Source organism: Nothoprocta perdicaria, unplaced genomic scaffold, assembly GCF_003342845.1.
Source record: "Nothoprocta perdicaria isolate Ctin4 unplaced genomic scaffold, notPer1 scaffold_2, whole genome shotgun sequence".
Classification (NCBI taxonomy): domain Eukaryota; kingdom Metazoa; phylum Chordata; class Aves; order Tinamiformes; family Tinamidae; genus Nothoprocta; species Nothoprocta perdicaria.
Window position 1 is genome coordinate 9,297,351 of NW_020455204.1, and position 18,541 is coordinate 9,315,891.

General features: G+C 44.1%; 2 protein-coding genes across 3 annotated transcripts; one reads left to right on the forward strand and one right to left on the reverse strand.

The window, feature by feature from the left end:
* Nucleotides 1-1,494: 1,494 nt before the first annotated feature.
* LIAS (lipoic acid synthetase) lies at nucleotides 1,495-10,841 on the reverse strand. The gene is made up of 9 exons (XM_026037757.1): nucleotides 10,384-10,841; nucleotides 9,587-9,667; nucleotides 9,196-9,352; nucleotides 8,273-8,330; nucleotides 7,036-7,164; nucleotides 5,844-5,989; nucleotides 5,679-5,749; nucleotides 4,732-4,843; nucleotides 1,495-3,829 (listed from the first exon to the last, which is right to left on the reverse strand). Exons 1-9 carry the CDS (start codon nucleotides 10,486-10,488, stop codon nucleotides 3,777-3,779), a joined length of 912 nt encoding a protein of 303 aa, XP_025893542.1. The 5' UTR covers nucleotides 10,489-10,841; the 3' UTR covers nucleotides 1,495-3,776.
* Nucleotides 10,842-11,491: 650 nt separating this feature from the next.
* Nucleotides 11,492-17,916, forward strand: RPL9 (ribosomal protein L9). Of its 2 annotated transcripts, none has more exons than XM_026037798.1 (8): nucleotides 11,492-11,549; nucleotides 11,617-11,686; nucleotides 11,798-11,913; nucleotides 12,798-12,893; nucleotides 13,235-13,367; nucleotides 14,964-15,044; nucleotides 15,523-15,640; nucleotides 16,795-17,916. In XM_026037798.1, the coding sequence occupies exons 2-7, from the start codon at nucleotides 11,641-11,643 to the stop codon at nucleotides 15,627-15,629; spliced, it is 579 nt and encodes a 192-aa protein (XP_025893583.1). In that variant the 5' UTR covers nucleotides 11,492-11,549; nucleotides 11,617-11,640; the 3' UTR covers nucleotides 15,630-15,640; nucleotides 16,795-17,916. The 2 variants fall into 2 exon arrangements, with proteins under 2 accessions (XP_025893583.1, XP_025893582.1); XM_026037797.1 differs by having other exon boundaries at nucleotides 11,502-11,549; nucleotides 11,640-11,686.
* Nucleotides 17,917-18,541: the final 625 nt, after the last annotated feature.

The following is an 18,541-nucleotide window of genomic DNA, read 5'->3' on the forward strand; positions in this document are numbered from 1 at the left end:
CCACATTCCACATTGTGGAATTCCACAGCACAAATTGATTTAATCAGATTTCTGGGGCAAATTTTCCTGAGTTACAGCAATGTAGCCTATTGGCTTTGACAGAGGAGCATTCTGCTTGTGTGAACATTGAATTTAAACAGAATTTCATGAAATTAATTCAGTATCAGTCCAAGTAGAAAGCAAATGTTGGCTTCAAAGCTATGGGTGTGGTTTTTTGGTTTTGTTTTCCTCCTTGCATACTGGAATTGAAAGCAGGTTTCCTAGTCAACCTGCAAAAACTATCTTCTCTTTCTGAGAAAAGATTAAAAACAAACTCAGCCCCATAAGTTAGTCAGCTTGCTACCTCATGTAATTAGCAGGAATGCATTTTTCCAATATTACCTTTATACTTTTGCCTTTACTACTACTTTATTTCTACTTATTCATTTATCCTGATTGGCCAGTGCTATTAAATTCCTTGGGATGGCAAAGTTTGTGTTCATTTTCTTTTTTTTTTGTATAGGATTGTAAATGGAGGGGAGGATAAAGAAACTGCACAGGTTTCAGAATGAAAGTGGCAGGAGCCTCTTGGCTGAACAACCAGGGTGTTCCACAGCAAACATCCAGCGGTGTGGGGATGTTTACCCTGTCATTAATCCAAGGTACCTTCTGCACTCATTCCATGGAACAGCTGCCTGCAGTAGCAGTTAAACCGAGAAGGAAAGGGTGATGGGCTGTCTTGCTAATGAAAGTACTTGGTGAAATGTAGGCACAATTTATTATCCTTTCCTATCATGAGCTTTACTTGCGGTCTGTGAAGATGCATCCTGAATGCTGGATGTGGGTGCGTGCTGCGCGGGGCTTTGGGGGTCTCTCCTCCTACGTCCCTCCACAGCACCTGGAGCGCTGAGCACGTGCACACAAACGCAGAGCAGTTCCTCCATCTGAAATCCAAGAACGTGGCTCGTTGATGAGCAGAAAAATCTCTTTGACCAAGACGTATAGGAGTTATAGGAGAGACTCTGGAGTGGCAACAAATGTATGTTTTCCTCTTTTCATTTAAGCTCTATACTGCCTCCACCTCTAAGCTCAGAGGTGCCTATAATCCTGCTAAACCTAAATCAAACTGAGTTTTAAAAGGCAGGAGAACATAAGGGGTTGGTTATCTATGATGAAATACTGGGGATGGTTTTTGTTATTTACTTTTTCTATTCTAGGCTCAGAACTTTTCTTGCTTGTTGAGAATCTTTTATAATGACTTACAATAGGTGTTAGTAAAGAAGCACGCGTATAAATGTATATATCTTTTAATGAAGAATATTACTGATTACTGATCAAGTAGGAAAAAAATGTTTTAAACTCTTCTCTCACTCTTCTTAACTAAACAGTTTCCTTTTGTCGATTTAACAGACTTGTCAATTGTTAATATTTTTTTTCATGTGACTCTTTTCAAGTCACTGAAAGATTCAGCAGTCCTTTAGCCAGCTGCATAACATTTAATTATGCTTCCCAGATTGAAGTAGATCTGTGTAATGCTGCCAAAAAGGAATATTCATCCTCTTAAAGAGTCTATCAACTTGAGATTGTATTTTCAAAACTCAATTTAGTGTTTTTGATTGCAAGGAAGATTAATGTTTCTTAAAATACTACGGCTTTGTGGCAACTGCTGAAAGCAAGCGCTTGATATATGACATAGAAACTGTCACTAAACATAATTTCAGTGGGATTGAAATTGGGAAGTCTGTGAAACCTGTGCTGAACTTGCACCTGAGCCTTCTGGATTCTTGCTTCATATGAGCACACAGGGTGCCTTTAATACAGGTATGGAAAAACTGAACGGGGATGGTTCTAAAGCAGTCTCCTTAAACTAGGAAGGGAGCTTTAGGACTGTTTTTACTGTACAGGCTGTTAAAGGCCCTTAGAAGTTCAGAGGTGATTTAAAAAAAATGCCCACTTCCTTGAAGTTACACCACCTGCTTTGCATGGTTTAGAATGGTGTCTGCAGAGTTGGAAAGTAGTTTCTTATGTAGCTGCTGTAACTTGGTGCCTGCTACCAGATATGGTTGTGTAAAAGCATGAGATCATTTTATGAACCACCCAGAAACAATTTGTAAAATATTTCTAGCATGAAATAACATTGGAACCAATTTCCTGAAGCATTACTTCTCATCTTGGGTAAAAAAAAGTGCAAGGTAATGATTGTGCAATGTTTTCTTCACTAGTTGGCAACACCCCTACTGCTCAGAATCCCTTTTCCCTTGTTTCTGGTGTTACCTGCTTAAAGGGCACCACCTTTAACATAGCAATATCCTGTTGAATCCGCTCCCCAGGGATGCCAGAGCTGCTATATATGGTAAGACCTCTAGGAAAGGCTGGCAGCTGCCATGCCTAGAGGTAGCCTGGTGTTCCTGATGCCACTGCCTGCTGTTGAGGGCTCTGAGCCATCCTCCTTACTTGAGTGACAACGTGCTGCTGCTTTAGTGTTCGGTGCCCTGTGGCTGCAGTGGGGCCCTGGTAGCTCAGGGCTTACCTTGTTCCGCTGCCTGGCGAGGTACAGTGCCATACTTCATTTTGTGCTGTGTATGTCACTGGCCTATGTTATTTACACATAGCATCATGCAATATATAGCAGTCACTGTAGACTGAGCCTGCTTGTTCTAAACCTGCCTTCTGCCACCTTGCTGAGACTTTCTGCTTTCTCTAGTCTGCAGTAACTTGCACAAACACTGCAGCTGGCTCTGGGACACCTGAATAGGGAGAGCTGGGAACTGGTAACAGAGTCCTTCTTGTTTCCCAAAGACTGACTGGGCTTTACGCAAATTTCGATGAAATTGTTCAATGCAGACAACTATGAGGGAGATACCTACTGAAATATCAAGCACAGGGTTCTTCCTAATGTACTATAAGCCCTCAGCTGGTTCTCACACTGCAATTCATTTCTGTTACATTGTGATTTGGCAGCTATGAGGTAGGTAATCAGACCAAACATGACGAAGAAACCTTAGGCCACCTATTAAGACTTTCTTTAATAGCAATACAACACCCTGGAGCAGCCATGCAGTACAGGAGAGCAGCAGTTTTGAAGAAGCACCTGCGGCAGGGTAGGTGTGTTAGTCTCAAAGCCAGCCTAGGTGGCTCTTGCGCTGCTAGGATGTGGGCTCCAAGCCCTCGCATGGGCTGATCCTGCTCCTTCCTTGGCCACCCAGCTCGGGGGCAGCAGCTCCGTGCAGGAGCCACCCCTGTAACACCCAGCGACACGAGGCCTCCTCAGCCAGCCGGCTGCCCTGTGGCAGGACAGCCCACGCAGGTCTTGCCCTGCACACAACTTGCCCGGGAGCTCCCAGCTTCCCAAATGTGTGTTACACAGTGAGGGTACCATAAGCATCAAGCTATCAATACCTCTTTACTCACTTGATGCTTGTATCTTAACAAGACTAACTGCAGCAATATTGATAGTAGCATCAGCCTTGTTTACTAAAATTTGTCTGATATCTTCAGTTTGTTTCTTCCACTCCACTTCCCTTGCTCTTTTAAAAACAAAAATGTTCTAGTAAAACCTTCTTATGTTCCATCATCTCAATGTATATTGAAGGGTAAAGTACTACTAGTAAAACTAGTACTTGTACCCTTGCCAGGAAGAATTAGGTAGGGTAATGGGAAGTGTTCAAGTGACAAATGTTCTAGAACGACAGTTTCTTCATGCATCTGCAGATGGTCTGCTGTGTTTCTGGAACCAAGTTCATGGGTTGAAAAAAGTGATCCTTATCACTTTTGGTTGGTTTAAAGAGGTTTCCATTTCAGATGGCTTTTGTCTTTCTTTTTTCTACCAAGTTCTTCAAGAAGAATTCTCCTGAAGTAAAAGGTAAAGAAACACTTTGGTGCTTAAGTATTTCAAAGCCCTACATTCTTACTCTTGTATTCTGCAATGTAACTGTCCTTCCAGAATTCTGCGACAATTCATATCTGTTCAATGCTTTCCATATATATGGAAACAAAAAACTGCTAACCCAACACCCTTTTCATCCTCAAAGGCCATGCTTTTTCTTGGTTTTACTTATGTTAAGGGTAAGAAATCACTCCAACAATTAAAGATAAAATCCTAAAATAAGAATTAATTTTCAATCAAATTTATCAGCACCTTGTGGAGAAACCTGCTATGAATTTGGTTAAACTGGCTTTAAATAAGTCTGAAAAGGAATGTGTCCCAGCTATGTTTCTTCTGTTCTCTTTTTTTGGAGAAAAAAAAGGCAAGATACTGGACCTACATAATTAATCCGCTTAAGATCATATGTTGCTCAATACAGTGCTTTGTTAGAAAAAGCACTGCCATAACTATCTAATTATTTCTGTGGCACTACAAATAAATTCCTTCTAAAGCAACAAAAATATACCCCATAAAAAGGCCACTTGTAAACCCTGCGGGGTTCAAGAGGCAGGATGTAAATGGAAAATGTGCAGATCGTGGTTCTTCTATGTGAATCCTGCCTCAAGCAGTACATATAGTACAAACCTCGTTGGGCAAAAAGGCACCTAAGTGGCACAGTGCTCATACACATACCAGCTACTGCCCTCCTCGTGCACTGAGGTGACCTCCAGAAGACAGCATGGATCAGCAAAATAACCAAATAAACCAAAGGACCAACTGAGTTGCCCTTGAACTAAGCTGAACCCTGTTACATATTACTTCACAGCTGTAACTTTACTTAGGCTATATAATTTTACTATATAAGCTAACACATGTCAGTAATTTACCTGCTTTGTAAGAGGAGCGCACCAGAGGCCCACTAGCTGTGTAATGGAAGCCAAGATCATTTCCTACTTTTTCCCAGTACTTGAATTTTTCAGGAGTTATATATTCTTCAACCTGAGTGAAAAGGATTAATTATGATCAGGTAATAATGCAAGGGAAGTAGATGCAGACAGAATGTTAGCAGGAATAGTTATTTCACAAGTTCAGAATTTTGCACTCCAAAACTTAAGTGCAGAAAACTTAAGTGCAGCAGTCAAGCCATACAGGTGCCATTTCTCTGTGCTCTGTAGCAGAAGCATCCCTTTAATCTGCTTCTCAAAGAAAGCTCAAAAGTTCAGAATGCAGGAACTGGCAGTTGCCTCATTGTTTCCTTCACTCTATTTTTGACTGGTCATTTGGTTCAAAGTTTGGTCCAAGTTAGTTAAAAATACCACAGCCTTATAAGCCTTTTGAACAGTAACATCTCAGGAAGCAGAATAAGAGTACAGAGATTCAAACATTTCTAGACTGACTGCAGAACAAGGAAACCTCGAAAGATGGTCATTTTCCCAGGTAAAGTGCCATCATTAAGGAAGAGCCCACGAGATGGGCAAGGTGAAAGGGTATCAGCCGTCACCTTGCACTGGAACCGCTTGCCAGATCAGCCCCTGGCTCTGACTGCCTCCTGCCCAGCAGCAGTGAGCAGCCTGCACAAGGGGGCTGGGTGAGCTGAGGTCTTTTTCGGCAGAGAGCCCATCAGAAAGATGGGAAGGAACCACCTGCCTGCTTCCACTGCCATGGTGGGGATGCAAATCAACCCCAGGCCTAATGTTAGCACAGGCCTAACGCTGCCGGTGCACGGAAGCCCTGCTGCAGCGAGGCACAAGCTGTTAAGGCTGCCGGTGCACGGGAGCCCTGCTGCAGCGAGGCACAAGCTGTTAAGGCTGCCGGTGCACGGATTCATCCCCACCTTGAGGTGCCGCCTCGTCGGCTGCATGTACTGTCCCAGGGTCAAGCAGTCTACACCGGCCTCGCGCAGCACTGCAAGCAAAACCTCTTGTTAGTGCAGCAGAATCGCGAGGGACCGTGCCGCATGCAGCCCCTCGCGGCAGCGGCGCCGTCCGCCCGCACTTACGCTTCATGGTGGCGTGCACCTGCTCGTCCGTCTCGCCCAGGCCCAGCATGATGGAGGTTTTGGAGACGAGCGCGGGCCGCACCTCCTTGGCGTGCCGCAGGACGCGCAGCGACTGCTCGAAGCCGGCGCGGGGGTCGCGGACGTGCCTGCGGGCGGCGCGCGGCATGGCGGCACGGCGGCGGCGCGCGCCCTCTGCCGGCGGGCGGCGCGCGGGGCACGCCGGGAGCGCCCGCCGCCGCCCCGCCATTTCGCGCTCGCCCCGGCGCCCTCGCTGCCCGGCCGCCCGCAGCGCCCCCGAGCGGCTCCTCGCGGCCGCCCTGAGGGAAAGGGCACGGCCCCGCGGGCACCAACGGGCAACGGGATCTAGGAGCGTCCCGCGCTGCTTGGCAGTGGAGCCCGTCGCGTGCCCGAGCCTCCTTCTCCCACAGGCGCCAGCCCCGAACGCCTGGGTGTTTTGGGGAGCCCCCGCTCAGCCCGCGCCCTGCCTGCAGCAGCGCTACCGGCAGCCAGCAGCGCCCTGCCCGCAGCAGCGCTCCCGGCAGCCAGCAGCGCTACCGGCAGCCAGCAGCGCCCTGCCCGCAGCAGCGCTACCGGCAGCCAGCAGCGCTGCACCGCTGCGCCCGCAGCGCAGGACGAGCCGCGCTGCGCTCACGGCAAAGCTGCTGCTGAGCAGGTCGCGCCGCATTCAGAGAAACCCAACCGCCAAAGACTACCACAGACAGAGACTTGTAAGTCTCAGAGACTTGAGGTCTTTGGCTAAGCGTGGAAATTTTCATCCAAAAGACAGTCTGATGTATACATTGAATATTACTGTTTGGAGTTTGTTTCTAAAGTAAACTGCCTTACAAAGTGGGCTAAACTACTCTGTTAGAATATATGCTTATTCTCCTCTTAAGTCTTTGATTTGAAAAATACATATAAAAAAGTAAAGGTCAATAGAGCTGGAGCATTTTTTCCCCATTTAGTGGGTATTTGGTTATAAGATATGAAAGAATTACTATTGATAGTATAGTACCATCAACACCAATTAGGACAGGAATTTATGGGCCTGGGAGCTAAAGTATTAGTGAAAATTGCAATAAATAGCTCTGACAATTCCTTTCTCAAAATTCCTAAAAAAAAAAAAAAAAAAAAAAAAAAAAAACCCAAACTCTTACTTCTAGATTTCCTTCTACGTATTATGTTTGCTTACCTCTGTAATTCTGGAACAGTTTCAACATTGTGGGCATATACATCTAGCCCTGACAATGCTACTTTCTCCACAGCTTTAAGGTCCCCTCGAAAATCAGGAGTTAGGCATTCTACTAGAATTTTGGGATTCCTGAAAAGCAGAAACTGAAGCTGAAAACAGCAGTGGGATTTGTATCTCTCTTGCTAAAATCAAGTATCACAAAAATATTGCTCTGGATTATCTATACTTAATCAAAGCTCAGCAAAAATTAAATGTAGCTTAATTAGTGATGCTCATACATGCAAAGTAGAGGTAATTCAGGGTATATGCATAAAAGACATTTCTGCAAACACTAATACTAGAATTTGAACAAAACATTTATTTCCTGATTTTACTGATGGGAGCCAAAATAAAATGAAAGTTAGATAATATTAAAATCATTCTTAGTCAAATAATCACATTTACTATTTACATATACCTTTTCCTATGCACCTTTCTGCGGGTTAATTTGACAAGCTTTTTTTAACGTGATTTTAGTAAGATAGCTACTGAAATATAAAGCAGCAATCTACTGGGATAGATTCCTGGGCAATATCGCAGCGTTTTGCTAATCCTGGTCTCCAGCAGCCAGATTCCGGTGCATAAGGGCACACGTATTTATCTCCACAGGCAACTTTCAACGTGAGGCTTAAAATTCAACTCTAGGTAAGGGCTCAGAGGAGGTTATGGGAATTAGTTCTGCAGGCAAGACAAGCACATTATCAACTGGCAAGCAGGGCAGCAATATAGAGAATGAAGGAAGTTTAAATGAGGAAAACAAGAAGACAGAATTAAAGACTTAGAAACAGCCACTGAGAAGAGAATGCAAAGCACACTGGTTGCTGCTGAAAGGAAAAGAAAAACAAACTTCCTTTGTGAGCAGTGACACTGTTTTCTAAACTGACTGTGTATCTGAACAACGTACATCAAAACCATGTGCTCACGTGCTGCTAACCCAGAGGCGCAGTCAAAGCTTAGCTTTAAGTAAGCCTAGGCTAAACTGTAGCAACGGATGCTAAAACACATCCAAATTTGAAATACTTTTGGGAGCGTTATACCAGAAGGATGAATAACGGGAAAAAAAGGAGTATAAATTAGCAAAGGGCAGACTTTTGTACTCATCTGGTATCTGGGCACATCCAGATAAAACCAGTTTGGGCTTGTGCACAGCACCACATCCTGAAGTTTTAATACCAAGTTTATAACATTAAAAACATACCTTTCTTTCAGATGAGAAACGGTCTTTGCAAAGTGTTCTGCTCCACCATCCGGTAAATCTAGAAGCAATTAATTTATTCAATTAACTTTGTATTCAATGAACACATTTACTGCAAGGCCACAGAGAATCTGCAGTGAAATATTTAAATCCAAACTAGTAATGCAACAGTTAGTTAAAAGCTTTGACCCTAGCATTATCTTACCACCACGGCAAAGGTTTATAACAACTTCCCAAGCCCTGCTCTGCACTCAGGCTAAATATGGCTATTTAAGTGGACTCTGAATTTATTTGTCTGTGTGGGCTCACTATTAGCATAAACACAAAATTAATTTATCTATTTATGTTTTTGATCTCAGATAGTTCCACAAAAACAGAAGTAGATCCAGTTTATCCTTCTTACAAGCCACTTTGAAGCTATTAGACTTGTAAAGGAAATACAGTGGCCAGTCTTGGCAACAGAGTCTTTCCCAGCTATACAGTGTTACCACAGAGGAGCTGTTACAATCATATGGAAACTCTTTTGTTAGGTGGAGTCTGTTCCAGGTCTAGTTCTGGGGTGGAAGTTCTGTAGTGGCATTACACATGAACATGAACAAGGACTTTTTTTTTTTTGATCAAATTATAGATAGAACATCACACATAGGTACAAATGTTGACAAAAACAAGTCATAAAAATGCTCTTCCAGCCCATTTAATCACAAAATTAGTCCTGGCTTTACTAAAAAACAGGCTTCCAGGACTATCGAATAAAACACTATAATTTTTTGAATATTTCATAACAATTTCTGGTATATTTTAACAGCCAGAGGACACTAAGAACAGGCACAACCTTCCAAAAGCTGCAGCACTGCTGACCCTGTAAAACAGCACACGTAGCTCAGGAGGCTGCCCGCCCCAGAAGATGTTAGTAACAAGATACAAACCGTCTCTGTCCACAGACGTCAACACCACGTAGTCCAAGCCCCATTCAGCTATCGCTTTGGCTGTATTGTAAGGCTCCTCGGCATCTAGGGGAGGTGGATGTTTTGCTGTCTTCACTGAACAAAATCTGCAACCTCTAGTGCACGTGTCACCCATCAGCTGCAAAAAGAAAGACATTCCCACCTTTGTATCTTACACATCACTGTTGTTTGTCCATGGAATAGCTAATTATGCTAAGTCTTACAGAAATGGAATAAAAAAATAAGGACACTGATTCCCTATACCTTTCATTCAATAAACCTGAGCAGCTACAGCAGAGACTGCTGCATACCCAAACATGCTACCAGCTGCTCAGGAGTCTGCAGAATACTCGAGCAATGGTTAATGACTTACCATAATAGTAGCAGTAGCTGTAGCGTATTCCCCACCTCCCCAGCACTCTCCAATGTTGGGGCAACGAGCTTCCTCACAGACCTGAAGTTAAGCAAACAAAACCCAGATCCTTCTGTCATAAATGAGAAGATGAACAGACCTACCTATCATTATGTTAAAAAGTCAGTAATACAGCTAGGAATAAAATCATTATTTCCTGGCACTCATTTCTCTGTCATTCTTTTCCTCCACTTTACAACTCCACAAACTCCTCAGCCAAGCACCTGCCATATTAATTAGCACTGATTATCTGTCACTAACAGTGCAAATTAAATTTAAAAGATGATAAAATATTCACAACAACTAGGATCCATCAAGGCATACTCCTTCCCTCCAAAAGAAAAAAATAATCTATGCATACCTGACACATTTCACCACCTGAGAGGTATATTTGATAAAACCTGTATGTTTCTAGAATTTCTTACCACGCCAGACATGTGTATAAAGCTGGAATCACATGTATACATTCTTTTACACACACCACAAACAGCATCTTCAAATACTGTAAGTAGTAAGCCCTAGCATTTAAATCACGTGTGGAAAAATAAGAAATTATGTACAGCTTTTTATTCTTCATTTTCCCTAAGCATAATTTTCACTCCTGGAAAAAAAAAAAGCGATCAGCACTAGGCTTGGTTCTGGGCTTTGGCCTTGACAATCTTGTAAAATATGATGTCTAATTGTCCTCAACAACGAAATAATTTCAGACCACGGAGAGCCTTATTTCTACAGGAAAACACGGCTGGTTCTACACTTACCGTATGGAGATTTAAACTTCTCAAGGTATTCTTTAATTTATTATAGTTCTTTCCCATAGGAATCTGTGTTTTCAGCCACGGAGGAAGTCGCAGCCTGAACAACATCAAGCAAACATAAAGATTAACAAATTCTTTACATGGCAAGCTTGCAGTAATTTTACATAACTCCTTTATCTTGCTACAGATCCTGGCTATAAAGGGTTGCTTGAAAACATCAATGCTGCTCACGGTCACTACTGACCTTTCCCTTCCACAAATACTATCAGGCCAACATTCAAACCTAGGCGCTTGCTATCATTATAAAGTTTAAAACCGTTTAATATTGGGCTTTACCAGAACAGAGGGTAACCCACACCAGGGCTAGCAACAAGCGGCATTTTCCAATAGCGGCAGTGTAAACCACAAACCTACCGCAAAGCCCGACGGAACAGCGGACAGAAACGCGTGTTGCTTTAACCGCTCTTGCTCCGTTGCATTAAAAACGCCTCTCGAGACCCGGCGCGGGACCGCTCCCACCGGGGGACCTCCCCACGGGGCCGCTCCCCGCGGCCGTTACCCGCGGCCGTTACCCGTCACCTCTCTCCCTTCTGCCGCTTCAGGCTGCCCCCGCGCTCCGCTCCGTCCCCGCCGGGCAGACGCCCCGACACGAAGTCCTGCAGGCCCGGCCCGTGCTGCGGGAGCTCCCTCCTCCGCTGCGGCGGCGCGGCCGCCGCTCCAGCCCCGGTCCCGGTCCCGGTCCCGGCTGCGGCTCCCGCGCCGCCGCCGCTCGCGGGCCGTCCCGGCACCTGCAACGGCAGCAGGGTGAGGCGCGGGCCGCGCTCCCCGGCGTGTCCCGCCCCGCCGCGCTCACCCTCGCCGGGCCCCCCCGCAGCAGCAGCGGCAGCAGCAGCCGCCGCCCGGCGGCCCCCGGGCACCAGCGGCAGCCCCGCCGCGCCAGCGACATGGCGGCCCCGCGATCCGCCCGCTCCGCGCTCGGCTGTCCTCCCCTGCCCAGAGCTGGCTCCACGCCCCGCTCTGCTCGCTCACATCGGCGCTCGGCTGCGCTCGCCTGCCGCGCCGGCGCGATGACGCTGCGTGCGGGCTACAGGAGCGTAGCGACGCTGCGTGCGGGCTACAAGAGCGTGATGACGTAGCACGGCGGCCCTTTCCTCGGTGCGCGCCGCGAGGTGAGGCGGCGGCCCGCGCCATCCGGCGCCATCCGGGAGCGGGGGGCGGCGGGGGACGCGGCTGCAGCCTCTGCTCTGTGTCGCTTGCAGGATGAAGACCATCCTCAGCAACCAGACGGTCGACATCCCCGAGCAAGGTGCGCCCGCGGGGCCGGGGGCGGCGGGCGGGGCGGGGCGGGCCGGGCGCCGCTCGCGGCCGTTTAACCGCCGCTCGCGGCCGTTTAACCGCCGCTCGTGGCGCCTTGCAGTGAGCGTGGCGCTGAAGGGCCGCACCGTCATCGTCAAGGGCCCGCGCGGGACCCTGCGCCGCGACTTCAACCACATCAACGTGGAGCTCTCGCTGCTGGGCAAGAAGCGCAAGAAGGTGAGCGCGGCCGAGCGGCTCGGGAAGCGCGAGCCGGCCCGCCCGGTACGCGGCCCTCCGCCCGAGCGGCTCTTGTGGCCGCCGTCAGGGAACGTGGCCGCCTGCTCCGGCCTAGCGAGGCCGGGCACCCCGCGAGCCTGGCGGCAGTCGCTGTTTTGGCGGTTGGAATGGTTGTGTGTGTTCACGCGTGCCGAGTCTAACAGTTAGTAGTTGATACCTGCCCGTGGTTGGATGGTGGGTTGGTTGGTGTACTGTGTTTGAGCTGTGATGTTAAGCAGGTAAGTACTGTACGCTTAGTTATACTGTACGCTACGTGCGATGATGCTGTGCACTTAATTGCCGTAATTGGGAGTTATGCTGGGAAAGCAGAAACTTTCTGAGGGAATGGATAATATTTGTTTGCAGCCTGAAAGACCTGGAAGGAGGGGTGTGGGTGGTGGGGTGAGTTTAGCCACTCCTTGAGAAGCATTTTAGGCCGTGTCTGGTGTATAGTGCAAGAGCTGACTCTTTATCTCGTCTTTTGTTTAAAAAGAGTAAATGTGTCATAACCAAGGGTTAGCTTTGGAGCATCGTGTTCAGCGTTTGACACATCTGTCAGCGATTCTTCAGTATAGAGATTTCAGAAGCTTTTTACACATTATTAGCTACTGAATTTTTTTTTTAACATTTGTTTTTGGATGCAAACAAAAATTCTCGTATCTTTAGGGATTGGGATTAAAAGACTTAAACCTTCAATAGCCTTTGAGAAAGGACGTTGCGATTTTGGTGGGGATATCCTTCATAAACGACATGATTTTCCCAGTGTTACTTTGTCACAAAAATATTAACCTTTCTGGCTTTGAAATGTAGCTTAATGGTTTATTTTGTTGTATTTGTTTATATAGTTACGGGTTGACAAATGGTGGGGTAACAGAAAGGAGCTGGCAACAGTTCGCACAATTTGCAGCCATGTGCAGAACATGATAAAAGGTGTTACACTGGTAAGTGTTTTTGTTTTGAAATGGAAGTTATTTCTGTCATTTTGCTGCTTGCATTAATAGTCTCTTATTCAAGCAGAAGTAAAAAGTGTATGTAAATGTATTGTAAAGTGTATGGGGTATTATGCATGTAAGTTGCTTGTAGCTTCCATCCCCAGCCTCCTGTTGCATGTGGAAGAAAGTGTGAAGCATAAACTCTAGATGTCACTTGGGATTGGTATTTTAGTATTGTTCTTAAGAAAAAGCTTTACTCTTAAATTTATCCAATAAGCTTCATGTGAGTTTTTTTTTGTGTGTTTTGGCTGCCTTTTACTTATGGAGTCTAATAACTTGCTTAACCCCAGGGCTTTCGTTACAAGATGAGGTCCGTGTATGCTCACTTCCCCATCAATGTAGTTATCCAGGATAACGGCTCCCTTGTGGAAATCCGAAACTTCCTGGGAGAGAAGTACATTCGCAGAGTGCGCATGAGACCAGGTGAGTGTCTGGCAACATTGCACTCCCCATTTCTAGCAAGCCTGTTTGGGCACTGCTACTGATAGAGGCAGGTAGTAGATTATTTTAAAGGAGTTTTTTCTTCGAATTTACATAATCATGGTGGTACACAAGTCGTTGTTCAGATTTCCATTAAACACTTGGTAATTTATTTTCAGTAATGGCAGCGTGCTCAGTGCTAGGTCTTGCAAAGTGATTTGCAAGGGACGTAGGAGTTACTTTAGTTGTTGGAATAGTCAATGTTCTGTGAATGGATATGGTCAGTTTCTTTTTTTTTTTTTTTTCTTAATTGTGCCAATATTGTATGTACGCTCGTCAAATATCAGGCTTTTGGTCTTTGAAGCGCTCTTGTAATTTGATTTTGCTGCTTGCTAGGAGCGTGTATGAACTTCAAAATCACAGAATGGTTTGAGGTTGGAAGGGACCTGTAAGAGATCATCTAGTCCAGTCCCTCTGCTCAAGCAGGGACACCTGGATCATGGGAGACAGGGTTGGATCCGAGCAGGTTGTGAAGATGGAGGAGGAGGAGACTCCACAACTTTTCTGGGCAATGTGTTCCTTATTCTGACTCCTTTATTATACACCTTGCATATATACAAGCATATATACCTTGCAGTAATAACAGTGTTTTAAAGAGACTAGGAATTTGAACCTTGTTAAACCTCCAAGTAGAGAGGCAAAACACATTCTTAAAAGCACTACTGTCTTAAGACTGTGCAGGGAAAACTCTCACCATCTTTTTTAATAATTCTACTCCTGTGGGGAGGTAGGGGTGAGCGAATTTTTTAGGAGAGATGGTGTTTTAGAGTGGTTTTGGATGAAAGCTTTGGGCTTGTGTGTAGGCAGATACAGTGCAGGAGTTTTTATGAGGGCTTTGATTTTAGTGAAATACGTCAGTGGAGTTTGCCTATTGTAGTTGATTCTTGTAAATCTGACCTTTATTTGAAACACATTAAGAAAGATATTAGGCAAGAATAGTATTAGGCTAGTTTTATCAACATGTATTAAAATTTGAGCTTTAAAGACTGTCTTGAATTATTTTGCTCTACAAGTGAAAATTTGTTTGTACAGATTTTGAATGTGCTGGTGTTTATACCCTAGGAATATTTCCATTATTCCTTCAACATGGTGCTTAGCATGTCAGGAGGTGCCTTTTTTTTTTTTTTTTTTTTTAAACTTGGTGAATCCAAGGGAAGAATCCACTTTTGTCTTAATAAACATAGGAATCTGGAAAATGGCACCACCTAGCTGACAAAGTCCTGCTGGCAAAGTCTCGGATTTGTTAGTGACAGTGATGAATGCTGTAATGTAGTAGTGTTTAAGTAGAAACGTTAATTGGTGTAAGTTATGATGTGCTGTGGAAGTAAACTACGCTTCATTTGCTGGAACTGTAGCAAAGCAGAATCCTGGAGGGAGTTCTGGGGCACTATTTTGGAACCTATATTTGGAGTCCACCAAATCATAGAAATACTGTCTAGAATATCTGGCTCTATAAACTCTGACAGTGAACAAATAATGTCTTCTTAGTACAACTTCAGTGTCTTCACAGTGATGATGACTGTGTTTTCCCTTCCCTAGGTGTTACCTGTGCGGTGTCTCAAGCTCAGAAGGATGAACTGATCCTTGAAGGGAATGACATTGAATTGGTCTCCAATTCAGGTTGGTGATCTAGATCCTTGGGAAGGTTTAATGATGTGGTCACTACTATCTGAAGATGTCAGTTTTGCAAACTATGTTGGTCTTTTTTTCTTCATCATGAGATAAATGACAGATCACGTGCATTTCACTTTTTTTTCTAGCTTATGTAGTTGCTTTTTGTGATTTCTTTTTTTAAATGTACAGATGGTATTATAAGTCTACAGAATCCGTTTTCCAGTCAATATTCAAGGTCTTTTTACCATAACACTTGTCAGCTTCTCAGTTGTACAAGAGTGCAGTAATAGACTGTTTGTCCCCCCATCACCAAGACGGGTGCAGTGAAATGTGTTCCCTTGTCATTATTTCTGACTGGATTCCCAGTTGGTAATTCCCTCTCCTGAGTGACAGTTTTTGTCATTTGGAGACTTGGAGCACGTGTAGGCTAGAGGTAGTGATGGACTTTTTACTTTGTGTGCTAATTCTCTTGCTTTTTCTGTAGCTGCCTTGATCCAGCAGGCCACTACAGTCAAGAATAAGGATATCAGGAAATTCTTGGATGGTATCTATGTTTCCGAGAAAGGAACAGTGCAGCAGGCAGATGAGTGAAACTCTGCTGGGTTGGTATTGCACATATTGGCATCGTGGTGGTAATATCCTGTGTTTGTGAGGCTCTCTTGTTCCTTAAGGCAAAAGTCTGGGATTACAAGGAGTCTGGGAACTGGGAGCCACAGGGATGTGAGGCGATGTGCCTGAGCAGCTCATGTAAGGGAAGATTGCTCACCTTGGGGACTTGACAAGACTTGTGTACTCTAGCAAGGCTGTAGCCAAATAGCTATCCAGTGTGCATGTGGTTATGCTTCTGTAACTGTCTTCGTATTGTAAAACTTCGTTTCTGCTGGGGTTCTTGATCAGCTGCTTTGCATCTCTCACCAACCTGGTTTTATGCTACTGTATGAAGAAAAGTCTAACTCTAGATAAGGGGTGTATTTATGCTTTGACTTCTAGTAGAAACAATAGCGGAGAATTAAAACTTGAAGTGACTTCAGCTGTTCTGAAGGATTGGTTTCCTCTTACTTGTTGAGAAGACTTCTGTAAGAAGGCTTCCATAAGAAGACTTCCTTGTTGGATACTGACTGCATTTAAATAAGTGGAACGCACATCAATAAGTGTATTTGGTGTGGTTTATGTGTAAATGCTTGTAAATGGAAGTGAATTTAACAATGACAAATTTAATACCGTGTAGGAGATTTATAATTAAAGCTGAGTATAGAATTTTTAGATAAAAATAGTAACTGAAATAATCTGATGCATTTCAGCTATATATGGCTCCATGGATGGTGCAAAATACTCAGGAAGGGATGAGATGGTTTGAGCTGAAATCAAACATTTGCCTTCCAAACTGCAATTTGAAACACAGGGTCTAGATAATGAGTTAGATCAGCTCATTTTGTGTGTTCTTGTTTTGCTTGTGAAGACCAAACAGGCTAGTGGAAAAAAATGGTGATTTTAAGAGTCCTTCAAGAGAAGGAGGAAGGACTTTTTTCCCTGTTAAACAGCCTGGAGCCATTAAGTCAACTTGTCTGAAATATGTTGCGTTCTTTGTAAGCCCCTGAAAATGTATTCATGTTTGTTCTAAGGAAGTCCTAAGGAAATTGGATATTTTTGTTTTGCATTAGAACTATCAGAAAAAGTAATGTCATATATCCATCAATTCAATTTCACATTTGTAGTGCAAACCATTCTGTTTTTCTTATTCTCTTTTTGTTTACAGTTGTCCAGATCTTAAACCACAAACTACCATGAGATAAACTATCAACAGAGCACTCTATCAAGCAGACCACCCTATCAGGAAGTATTGGATCTGGTGTAAAAATGGAGCAAGATGAGAGATTAAATAAAATACATCTTATTTCATATTTTGGTTCTTTTTTTTAATAACTAAATGGTGATGGCTATGAATGTTCCTAAGACTACTTTGGGGAATTTCACAGGGTAATACAGCGTTGCATTAGTGCTGTGGGTGTGTTTACCTGTGTTGTGTTTTTTTTTAACCCTTCTCTGAGAACTTAAGGAATCTTAAGTCAATTTACATAGGGAAACTGCAATTATACAAACCAAAGTAAGTTAAAAACTAAATCTGGGAGCACTAGAACTAAATCCCCAATATTGTATTTAAATTGGAGAGATTGAGAAGCCTGAAAACACAATGTTTTTGCAGTATTATTGATGCAGGAAAACCAAGGGCTCTGCCTCTGGATTTGGCTAGAGCCGATGGCTGAATTTCAGTGATAGTGATATGTGTCATCTGGGAACTGTAGTTCCTGTTCTGTGGACTTTCTTGTTTGCTAGTCTTAATGTAGCAACAAATTGTTGGGATTTTGTGCTGTTACTTGGTATATTCAAACTGTGGGAGATAAAAATCACCTTAAAGAAGAGACGAGGATAATGCAAAGACATATTTGGCAGCAAACTGCTAAAGCTCCATATTGAGGGAAGATTCTGCATGTGCATCATGATATACATTGAGGATAGTTTTTAAGATGTGGTTCTCATTTTTAAGATGTGGTTCTCATGCCATTGAGATTGTTGCACTAACTGCTGTTAAAATGAATAAGGAATTCAAGGTGGTGAGTATTGTTACGGCTGTATTTTGATTTCCAGATGATAAATTTGACAACCGCCCCCGCCCCCAAGTTGCTGTGGGTAATAACTAGTCAGTGTCCTTGGGTATTGAAGAGATACGTGCATGTCTAACCCAGGTACTGCTTGCTGCACTAGCAGAACACGGGCCAGAGTCTCCAGTCACTAGTGCTTACATTTTATGAACCTTGCTCAGTGTTAACATACATTGAATCATAAGAAATACTCCCATGCACTTAAAAAAAACCTTGGGGTTGGGACAGGGAATGGAGGTGTATAAAGTCCAAGTAAGGAATGTGCTACAGAAATAAGCTCTGAAATAAGCTCTGGTAATTGCTAGGAAAAGGGAAGAGGAGCTCAAAACTAACCACAACCAAAGTGCTGGTTTTGGGCCCTCTTCTGTCACAGGCTTGCTTTTTGTGTACCAGGATTTGATACGAAACATTTGATATGAACATTGCCCTGTGGTAGGGCTTGTACTACTGCTCAAGGGAGCTTCTATAGCAGATACAAAGGAGTCCCTGCTTGCCAAGTGTGAGTGTTGCAACACTGGCACATGCTGTTTCAGTGTTAACAGTGTGCCAGTGTGTTTCCTAACCATGTTCCAGCAATTTTTCAACACACAAGAAAAAAAAAAAAACAGGAAATGCATGTGTCTCAAACCTAGTATTATGGAAGAAAGTTCTTAGTACATTATATTTTAGGTGGGATGAAATTCATATTGCCCCAATCCAAAGGCATCTGTGAAGTAAATGTTACAGTGTGCACACACAAAAAGGGGTGTTTTGGCCCAAATGTGGAGTCATTTTCATGGGAGATATTTTCACAGAATTGTTAATATAATAAATGCTTCTAAATAACTTGAACTAATGGTTTTA

What these genes read in the sequence shown, in the direction of transcription:
- RPL9 (XM_026037798.1), top strand. Translation starts at nt 11,641, where the DNA reads ATGAAGACCATCCTCAGCAACCAGACGGTCGACATCCCCGAGCAAG. An exon ending in CAGAGTGCGCATGAGACCAG is followed by an intron (nt 13,368 to 14,963) that starts GTGAGTGTCTGG and finishes TCCCTTCCCTAG; the next exon opens with GTGTTACCTGTGCGGTGTCT. An exon ending in TGAATTGGTCTCCAATTCAG is followed by an intron (nt 15,045 to 15,522) that starts GTTGGTGATCTA and finishes CTTTTTCTGTAG; the next exon opens with CTGCCTTGATCCAGCAGGCC.
- LIAS (XM_026037757.1), bottom strand. Translation starts at nt 10,488, where the DNA reads ATGTTGTTCAGGCTGCGACTTCCTCCGTGGCTGAAAACACAGATTCCT. An exon ending in GACGTCTGTGGACAGAGACG is followed by an intron (nt 8,331 to 9,195) that starts GTTTGTATCTTG and finishes AATTGCTTCTAG; the next exon opens with ATTTACCGGATGGTGGAGCA. An exon ending in GGTGCACGCCACCATGAAGC is followed by an intron (nt 5,750 to 5,843) that starts GTAAGTGCGGGC and finishes TTTTGCTTGCAG; the next exon opens with TGCTGCGCGAGGCCGGTGTA.